Genomic DNA, 9,928 nt, shown 5'->3' with positions numbered 1-9,928 from the left:
CGCAACCTCGACAGCAAGGTAAGGGAAGTTTAATAGAAAACTAACAGACAATGGTGCAGATTGCTTTTTTTTAAAAAAAAATGCAAAATTTCTACACAGCAGTGGTGCATGAAGTAGCCAAAGAATAAGAAATATTTTGTTTGTCCATGTAGATTGTATATGTGTTGCGTTTATTATTATTTAATTGCTATTCAGTGTATATTTTAAGATTTAACCTCATTTAATTGCATTAAGTTTTGACAGTTTTTTTCTGTCGTTGTGCTGAGCTTGCATTCAATACACAGAAGAATTTATTTAATTTTTGTGCAGCATTATAGAATAATTGTTCAATATTTTCTCCGAGATGTGGTACAGAAGACACAAAATAGATCAAATAATTGAATCTTTCTGTATACTTAAGAATCCGAGTTGAGTTAGTTTAGTTGTTAGCTTGTATCTTGATATACAAGTTAGGTAAATAAATTTGTTATTGTATTTCTACCTAGGTAGAATGCATGATGGTACAAGTAAATTTGAATATTCAGATTGTAAAGGATTTCTTGAGTTTGTGTGTGATGATTTCGTGTAGATTATCAGGTATTTCTTTTAAAAAATATAGTTTGTAGTTCGAAAATTCTCTTTATCTGGATATTTTTAATTAGAACGGTGTCCCATTCTCCCCATCTTTTGATTTATTTGGGAAAATACAGGGTGTCCATAACCTCTTGGGTCAAATTTATACAGGTGATGGGGGGAGAGGTCCAATATACGTATTTTGAGATAAGAAACCGAAGATCTAAAACGGCTAGTCCAAGCGCCACGCCATCTTGAAGTTGCAGCAATTTGTAGGAACATGTACGACGTTTCAATTAGGAAGTCGATGTAACCTGCTTGATTGTGCATAACACTACATCTGAGTATGTAAGGTTTAGTATAAACTAACTACTGCTGCACTGTACGTACTAAAAACTCATAGTAACTGCTCAAAGGGGCGACCACCAACCTCGATGCACGTAGCACAACACCTACGGAATTTTTGCCTCATTCGCACATATTCCCGGTATCTCTTGCACAATCAAGCAGACAGCTAAGACTCTTACAAGTAAGTCCTCCTCGGATTCTACTGGCGATTCATACACCAATGACTTGATGTGTCTCAAAAGGAAGAAGTCGAGAGGGTTGAGATCGAGGAGCGCCATAGCCATCGGATGGGATCTCTTCCAATCCAGCTACGCGCCTTTGGCGTGGGAGACCCGGGTTCGATTCCCGGCGGGAGCTCATGTGGTTCGGATTCCACGTTAATCAGTAGGTCCACGTCTCATATAGCCTCGCTGCTGAACGGGACGTAAAACTCAAAATCAATCAATCAATCTTCCAATCCAGCGATTTACGAAGGTTGTATCCAAATAATGGCGAACATCCAGATCGAGCTGAGCAGGTGCGCCGTCATGTTGCACCTATATTCTGTTCAAGTAGCCGTTTTCGACCTTCGGTTCCCTATTCCAAAATACATGTATTAAATCCCTCTATCACTTGTATAAATTTGACCCAAGAGATTGTGAACACCCTGTATATGATAAATCATGAAGGTTTAAGAAGAAATAATGAGTTGCTACGAGAAAATGATATTGGTCGTTTTTGATGTTTTCCCATGTATATGTCGATTCCTTTAATACTTAAGATGTTCTAAGAATATTATTAAAAGAAATCCATATTAAACATGACTGCGGAGAGTTCATTAATGTAGTAATAGACTCGTATTTTTCTTTTAAAGACTCGGTTCTTAAGTGACATTTTAGTACAAAGGTTTACAGAAAAGGAACACTAAAGCAAGAAATATTTTTAAAAAGTCATAAATCGTACGAACAATAATAGCATGTAAAATACGAGGGCTATCTAGAAAGTACCAGACGTTTTGATTTATCAAAGGGCTAAAGTCGCCATCTTAATGTCAGAACGTTGCCACACTCAGTACGCATCTGGCTGTGGTAGCGTGAGAACTGTAACGTGTTACAATGTGCGCTGCAATAGAAAATCCCGCCTCTTGTGAGGAACAATTACAAGCCAATTGAAATCTATCAAATAAGCGCCGGGAAAACTTAGCGCGAAGACGATGTTTTTTCACGACAATGCATGTCAACATATGGTCAAGTGTACCTGAGAAGCTCTTGCATGGTTTTAGATGGGAGATGTTCAATCACCTACCGTACAGCCCAGATTTAGCGCCGAAAGACTATCTCTTCCCAGCAATGAAGACATGGATCGCTACACAACCCTTTGATACTGACACCGACCTGCATGTCGGTATAAGCCAGTGGTTGACATCGCAGGCGGCAGATTTCTACTGCGACAGTATTGAAAAAACATGTGCCACGGTATGATAAGTACCTTAATTTGCATGGCGATTATGTGGAAAAATAACTTGAGAGGGTAGCTTTCAAATATATATCGGGTGTTCTAAAAATGGCGCCCACAGACCACAGAGCATTATTCTACAAGCCAAAATAAAGCATAAAATATATATATTTGTATACCTTTCGAGTCCTGGTCTGGAGACACAAATTGCACTATGTGGCAGCGTCGCAAATAAGGAAGCATAGATTAGATCTATCAATCAATCAATTAAATATATCGATTCTTCCCAGATGGAAGCTAAAGTCGATATTGATTGCCACTAGCATCACTTAGTAGTATAGCAATCGATTCATCTGCTTGTTGTATTTTAGAGTAATGCTAATGGCTCCAAGTTAATCTGCGACGTTGCCACATTGTGAAATTTTGATTTCCCGTAGCGGCTAAAGGAGGCTCTGGAGGCCAAATCATCATATAACATTTTTAGAACATCCGATATAATACAATTTAGTTTGTTTATTTGAAAACCTCTGTTAACTTTCTGGATAGCCCTCGTAGTATAAAATGCAACTGTTCTTAAAACTTTTTACTCTGTTGATCTTTTAAATGTGCTGTATTCGTATCGGTGAAGAATTTAAACATACAAAATCCATGAATAACTTTTTGGGTTCGGAATTATATATACGAGGTAGAAAAGTTTCAAGATAATTGATGAAGTGAACAAAATGTTTAATATACAACGTTATAGTAATGTGTAGTGCATCACATTGCAAATGGCGTTTCGAGATATTACATATTTTTCAAGGATACCTTCGAATAGGTGTTACAATAAAGTTCGAATTCGAACTGCGTGCCAGTACTTTTTTCTTTCTTCAGTTTAATTTCCAGGTTATGAAAATTGTACTCCACTCCTACCGGAAATACAGGGTGTCTCAAAAGTCCCCTGACGTAGGGTAACTCTGTTATTATCAGAATTACAACAAAATCTAAGAGGGGAAACCGTCTCCACATATAATGTTTTCAATCTAAAGTGAAGGAATTTTTTTAAAATCGGACGAGCCGTTTGGGCTGTACACTTTTTATGCGCCAAATGTTAAATGAAAATGCAATGTTTTGCCATTTACCTGGGCCCACAACATAAGTAAATGAAGTTACTGTCTTTTAGGCTAACGTGTCGATGGCCAGTCCCCATTTCAAACCGTAACTTCACTTACTTATATTGTGGGCCCAGGTAAATGGCAAAACGTTGCATTTTTATTTAACATTTGGCGCATGAAAAGTGTACAGCCCGAACGGCTCGTCCGAATTAAAAAAAAAAAAAAAAAAAAAAAAAAAAAAAAAAAAAAACCTTCACTTTAGATTGAAAACATCATATTTGGAGACGGTTTCCCCTCGTACATTTTGTTGTAACTCTGATAATAACAAAGTTACTCTTTGTTCGGGGACTTTTGAGACACCTTGTATTTAGTTGGTCTTCCAGATAATGTGACGCACTACATGTTTGTTAAAATTGTAGATCTAAATTGTCTTGAAGAAAGATAATGAACAACTTTGTAATAATCGTCTTCTTTCTTTTCTTTTCTTGTCATTTTTAGGTCGCACTCCATTCTTCCTCCTTTACGATCCATTAGTAGCTCATCCCATAACAAACTAATGTCTCATAACCTGTTTTCCTTTCTTAATCACCTTAGTTAATTCTATTGATTTTTTTAAAATATAAAGTACCCCAAAACAACAGGAAGAAGTAGTTCTGGTTGTCGGTACTGAGTCATACTGTCTATGAAGTTTTTCATTTCCGTTTTATTTTTCACAATGCTGTGTTTCTAATACTGAAACGATGACCACTTCACATTATATATTCCACATGTAACGTCTTAAACCATGTACATTGTAACGACAACCAAACTTCTGCCTGTTTCTTCTGTTATCTCAATCCTGTCATCATTTTCTCTTTCATTTCTTCAACCATTGCTGGGTCTTGGTGAAATCAACGTGATATTTTGGTAAATATAAAATTGTGCACTTGTTTTTTTTTCCTGCACTGTACCCCTCTCCCTCATTTTTAGTTTTATTCGAAGATAATAAAATCCGGCCGCCTTTAGAATAGAGCATCTAAGCTTTTTCCTTTGGCTTTTGGCTTGTTATATTTCCGAAGCTAGTTGTACGTAATTGTTTTTATTTAAATTTTTGATACGTATTTGTTGATATATGTCCTTACTTGTTGAGTATATTAACTATTTCGCTTACTACAAATGTCCAGAGCGGAACTCATATTTTTTTTTTTTTATAGGATATTGTTACTGATTCTTTGTTGTTCCCGAGACGCGTGTCAGTTAACATCTCCATTAAAAGCTTTTTCGGTAGAACACCTTTTTAAAAGAATTTCAATAGTCAGCGTAAATTAATGGTCCACAGAATATAAAGGGAGACTCTAATTTAGCTGTTTTTTTTTTTAAAAAAAAAAAGAAAGAAAGAAAAAATATGGTAGGAGACGAATGTTTACTTTGACGAGAATGTTATTTGTAATGTTTTTTCTTAATAGCTGTATTGCAGTATTCATGTGTAAATTACCTGTTCTAGATAGAATCAATGAAATAAAATTATAGTTTTATGTCCCACGATTATACCCTTAGGCTAAAAGAGACGAATGATAAATGAAAGTATTGGTAGAATAAGAATGTGGAAGGAAACGGGAGAACTCTGAGAAAATCCACAGGCTCCCTGTTGTCTTCCACACTTACATGGCCTCGCATCGAACTAGTACCCTCGCACCAGAGATGAGCGCTGCACCATTAAGCCAGTGTCTCGTGCCCGTTCTAGGTAATTTCTGCACTATATATAGTAATAAAAATTGAATTCGACTTTCTGAAGCTGTAAATAAAAGAAGAATATTTTCAAATATGCAGTTATTAGTATAATTAGATATCCGGATTTCAATATGCAGAAATTAATTACATCGCAGTATACCTAAAACTAAAATATTATCTCAGAAGTCGTTTCGAAACCTGTTTTGGGGGCAGGTCACCGAAAAGAAAAAAAATTACTGGCAGTGAAGATCTGAAGCATGATACAGAATTAATGCAATCTATTAATAAAACTATAACATATGTACGTAATCTGATGTTTTATATATGGCAAAGAAAGAAGCTAATATTGAATCAATACAATGATTCATTAATAATGATAGTAAATATTATTATGAGGTTTATATTACTTTTGGATCTGATGTATATAATTTTTACGTATTCAAAATAAAGATAGAATTTAGACGAAAGGAAACTCAGAAATAGTATTTCATATCTAAGTCTCGTTTGTAAATTGTGATCAAAAAGACTGTATCTACTACTATTTTAATAGAAAAATAAAATAAGCGTATGTATAACAAATTAGATTTTATAGAATAAATAGGAATACCGTTTTTTTTTAAAAAAAAAATACAGTTTATTGGGAAAATTACTGAAATAAGTTACGTAATGGATATACGAGATGTATTCAAAAAGTATCGAACCGTATTTTTTCCCGCGTAAACCAATGGAGCACGGGAGACTTTCTTCAGTGTAGATGTTGAGGAAACACTCATGCGCAGTCGTGAATTTTTTTTTTTCGCCCACAAACAACATCAATCGCTGGCAGTCGACCAACGAGTGAAGACTTGTAGTGAGCGGTCGTCGGATTTCAGTTTTTTGTAAAATGAGAGAAAAAGTTGAGCAGCGATATTGCGTCAAATTTTATCAAAAGCTTGGGGCGATACCCAAGCGGAAACTATTCAATCAGATCGGTGCATTCAATTTTGAACGAGAATTTGGGAATGAGGAGAGTGTAAGCGAAATTTGATTCAGGCTTTCATCGCCAAACACGACATTCCTGTGTATCGTCACGTTCCCTACTCACCCGACATGGTTCCGTGTGACTTTTGTTATTTCCCAAGCTGAAAATGCCACTACCATGTAAAAGGGATCCGATTTGAGTTAAGAGAAGACATCATGCGAAATGCAACAGCATAGTTGCTCACCATTGCAAAAACTTCGTTCCTGAAGTGTTTCCAACAATGGCAGGAGCACTGGAAGAAGTATGTGTGCGTTACCAAGGAGACTACTTTGAAGAGGATTATTGTTTCAGATTTTCAAATCAATAAATGTATTTTTGTCAAGCAGAGGTTCGATACTTTTTGAACACACTTTGTATATATTTGTAAGGGCTGTTTTGCATCCCATTTTATCGTTGGATGAATGCCCAACTCACGAAGCCTACTTTCTAAAACATGTATCTGATTCAAGGAAGTGTTGTGTGTGTGTCAAACTTGCATGAATATGTATCTCAGCAATGTTCCTTTTAATTATGTTGCCAGTTACCTACAGCATGCTGCAATCCTCAGCACAGTGTGCAGTTTATGTGGTTATTACTATGAATTACCAATTTATACGCTTAAATTTTTGACAATATTTGTTTAACGAAGTTAAGCTTGTGTTATTGTAGTAAAAGTAGTTATAAATACTCGAGCTTTTGATATAACGAAACGAGTATATAGTTTAAACCAGTGATGGCTAAATGATGACTCGCGGGCCAATTCCAGCTCGCGAATAAAACTAAAAAAATGTATTATTTCTTCCTTTATTAAATTTCATGCGTACCAAGAAGAATGTAGCTGGCCATCATAGTATATCTGAATCCAGGACCGCCAGTAAATTTCATGAGCTCTAGACGAATTTCATGTCCCCCTCCCTCCATTGTTGTCAACTTCGTTTTTATGAAAATAGCCAATCAATCCTGTATTATCAATGGATATACGGCGTTTTCACCAAAGAGTGTTTGTAGAAAAAATATGATCATTTTGTTGCTGTCGAAAAACAATCAATTAAATGAAGAAAAATTATTTTGACGGTGCTCGAAACCACTGTTGGAATCTACATTTCACTTTTAACTGTAAAAATTATTTTCTGTAACCTTTTGGTTGCCATGCCCATTCTGCAAGATAAGGACCATAAAATACCATTCCAAAGTTTCAGAAACATGCAGATTTCATAGAATTTATTTCAAGTGTTCGTGGCCCAGGCCGTAATTGATCTATACACTGAAACAAGAAGCAAGATATCCAGAATAGAGGAAACATTCAGAAAAGTATGACCCAAAAATTCAACGAGCAGTCACTTCGGGGAGGGGAAGGGGAATGGTTATTATTTTATCCTGGCCTGCAATGTGTCTTAATTTAGCTATCACTGGTTTAAATGATAATATCTGCCCAATCTGCCCAATGAATACTAGGTATAAGGGTTTAGAAATACTATATTGTGTATAAGTCTAGAGTTATTTTATTCAGAGGAGGAGGTCTCCATCATAACTTCAAAACCAGAATTATATAACGACAATTTCGAAAATCTCTTCTGGTGTTAGAAAATACAGGATAATTTTTTTTTAAAATTCATGGATTTCATTTCGGTCTAGAATTTCTAACAGAAGTCCAATTTTCATGTGATTTGTAGCAAATTATCAAGGAAGGATGGGAGATTTATGGAACTGTGTTTACTGGTTTAAATTCATCCCAGGTAATGTAGCCTACGCCTCAAGAAAAACAAATATTCGCCAGTGTACCGTACAATTGAAATGAAGTTTTGGATTTTTGAAGCTGAATTGCAGAATACAAATTAAGTGAATGTTAACACCCATAAATCACATGTTGAATAACTATAGCCATTTTCTTGCAACAGACGACTGAGGGGGTTCTTGGGTGACCTAAAAAGTCGATAACTGACATCCTCCACAACACCCGCCTGCGGGGTTCGATGCTTCCCTCTCTCGATCAGAAGCTAGAGAGCAAATTTGTTCCCTAATGCCTTTTGCATAGCAACAAGAGATTTCATTCTTCAAAAACTTTTAACGATAAACACATGTTGTTCCAAAGAGTACACCATTCTCACTGTGTTCTAATCACAATCACACAATAGCACACAACTGTACTGCACAACAATTCTCAATACGACGGCCCAGTTCCCTGTTTCTTGTTGACCTTGGCGAAGTTGCTATTTAACGGAGAAAACTCAAACCTCCGCACCGCACCTCATTCCAGTTGTAAGGTACACTGGCGATTTTTTTTTTTTTTTAAGGCGTGGCCGATATCACTCGGGATGAATTTAATGCAACAAACATAGTCCCATAAATCTCCCGTCCTTCCTTATTTGCCACAAATTGCATGAACATCGGACTTCAGTTAGAAATTCTAGACCCAAATGATTTTTTTTTTAATCTACCTATATTAGTTATTCCCGAGCTTTCGGCTTTCTGTACACTATAGATTAAAATCGTATTTGGTTAAAAGCTTTAATTGTTTACGTTTAAAATATGTATTTATTTGAGTTTGCCCGCGAACACCTCAGACCCTGTATCATGTTTATACAGCTATTTAAAGATTTCAATAGTTTTTAATCAGCAGATGGCCTGTACAGTTTAACTCGATAGCACATGTAGCGACATCTATTAACATTACTGTTTATTATTAGGATTAGAGGGATATACAAAGACTTAATTGTTTACCGTTTATTATTGGGATTACAGAGTGATCTTTAACCGACCAGTGAATATTTTTTTCCTCTCTTATATATCAGGGTGTCTACTGGTCATAAAAGTCATGAAAGTCATGAAAAAGTCATATATTTTGCTTAGTAGTCATGAAAGCCATGAAAAAGTCCTTTATTTACCCAACTGGTCATGAAAATCTGAAATTTCAGAGTATATTTTTATACTTCATACTTTTATACCTCATACTGCATGTACTGAAACAGTTGTATCAGGTCAGTAATTGTGAGAATTTCCCCCTCCAGTTAGTGCTGGCTAACTAGTACTTTACTGTCTTCCTAGCTGCTCCCCATTTCATCTTCTAGTCTCTGTAATATAACAACAACTTCTTACTGTCCAACTTTCTGATCTGCTATTTCTTTACTTCTAAGAAATGTAAATTGTGTATTTTTGGGCCTTTAGACTTATGCAAATAATATTATTCGTTTGAGTTTGCAGATTTTAAATTTGATTATCTATTTTTTTTAAACGAATTTCTTTTATAATTTGTTTTGTCTTTGGGCAGTTCTCTGAGTGCTTAATTTCAGACAAATTTCTGCTAGATGGATAATTAATTATACTCAGAATTAAAACTTCAAATACAGTATAGAGTGATTCACTGGTAAGAGCAGGCCCGTATTTAGGTAAGTGCTATTCTGTGCTCGAGCACAAGGCAGCAGAATTTTAGATTCTTTCTTTAAGATTCACAATAAGTGATATTTAAGACTAGCAACCCGCATAGTTCCGATGCACCACTGATGGTAGGGGTTTATTATTACTAATGGTAAATTTTTATCGCCATGGTCATGAAAATTTGAACAAAAAGGTCATAAGTCATGAAAAAGTCATGAATTTACTTTCTGGTATTCCAGTAGACACCCTGTATATATTTCATAATTCGTGAAAAAGTACGATTTTCTCGAAATACTGATGTGATGAAGCGTGTAGAGCTATTACTTTACACGCATTCGTTGTTCGCTACTCTTAACGAAGTTTAAAAAATGATCTTAACGACAATATATACGTTATGAAATCTTTTTAGTGGATT

At 35.5% G+C, this 9,928-nt stretch overlaps 1 protein-coding gene across 1 annotated transcript; it reads left to right on the top strand.

The window, feature by feature from the left end:
* Window positions 1–3,926: 3,926 nt before the first annotated feature.
* LOC145678292 (dedicator of cytokinesis protein 1-like) lies at window positions 3,927–9,890 on the top strand (the record flags this gene model as incomplete). The annotated part of the gene is given in 1 exon segment (XM_081748313.1): window positions 3,927–9,890. A coding segment is annotated over 1 exon segment (100 nt), but the record flags the coding sequence as incomplete, so codon positions are not given.
* Between the last annotated feature and the right edge of the window lie 38 nt (window positions 9,891–9,928).

Source organism: Thermobia domestica, unplaced genomic scaffold (genome assembly GCF_964235325.1).
Source record: "Thermobia domestica unplaced genomic scaffold, izTheDome1.hap1.1 HAP1_SCAFFOLD_2332, whole genome shotgun sequence".
Lineage (NCBI taxonomy): Eukaryota > Metazoa > Arthropoda > Insecta > Zygentoma > Lepismatidae > Thermobia > Thermobia domestica.
The sequence above is the reverse complement of the archived record's forward strand: the minus strand, read 5'-3'. Positions and strand labels throughout refer to the sequence as shown.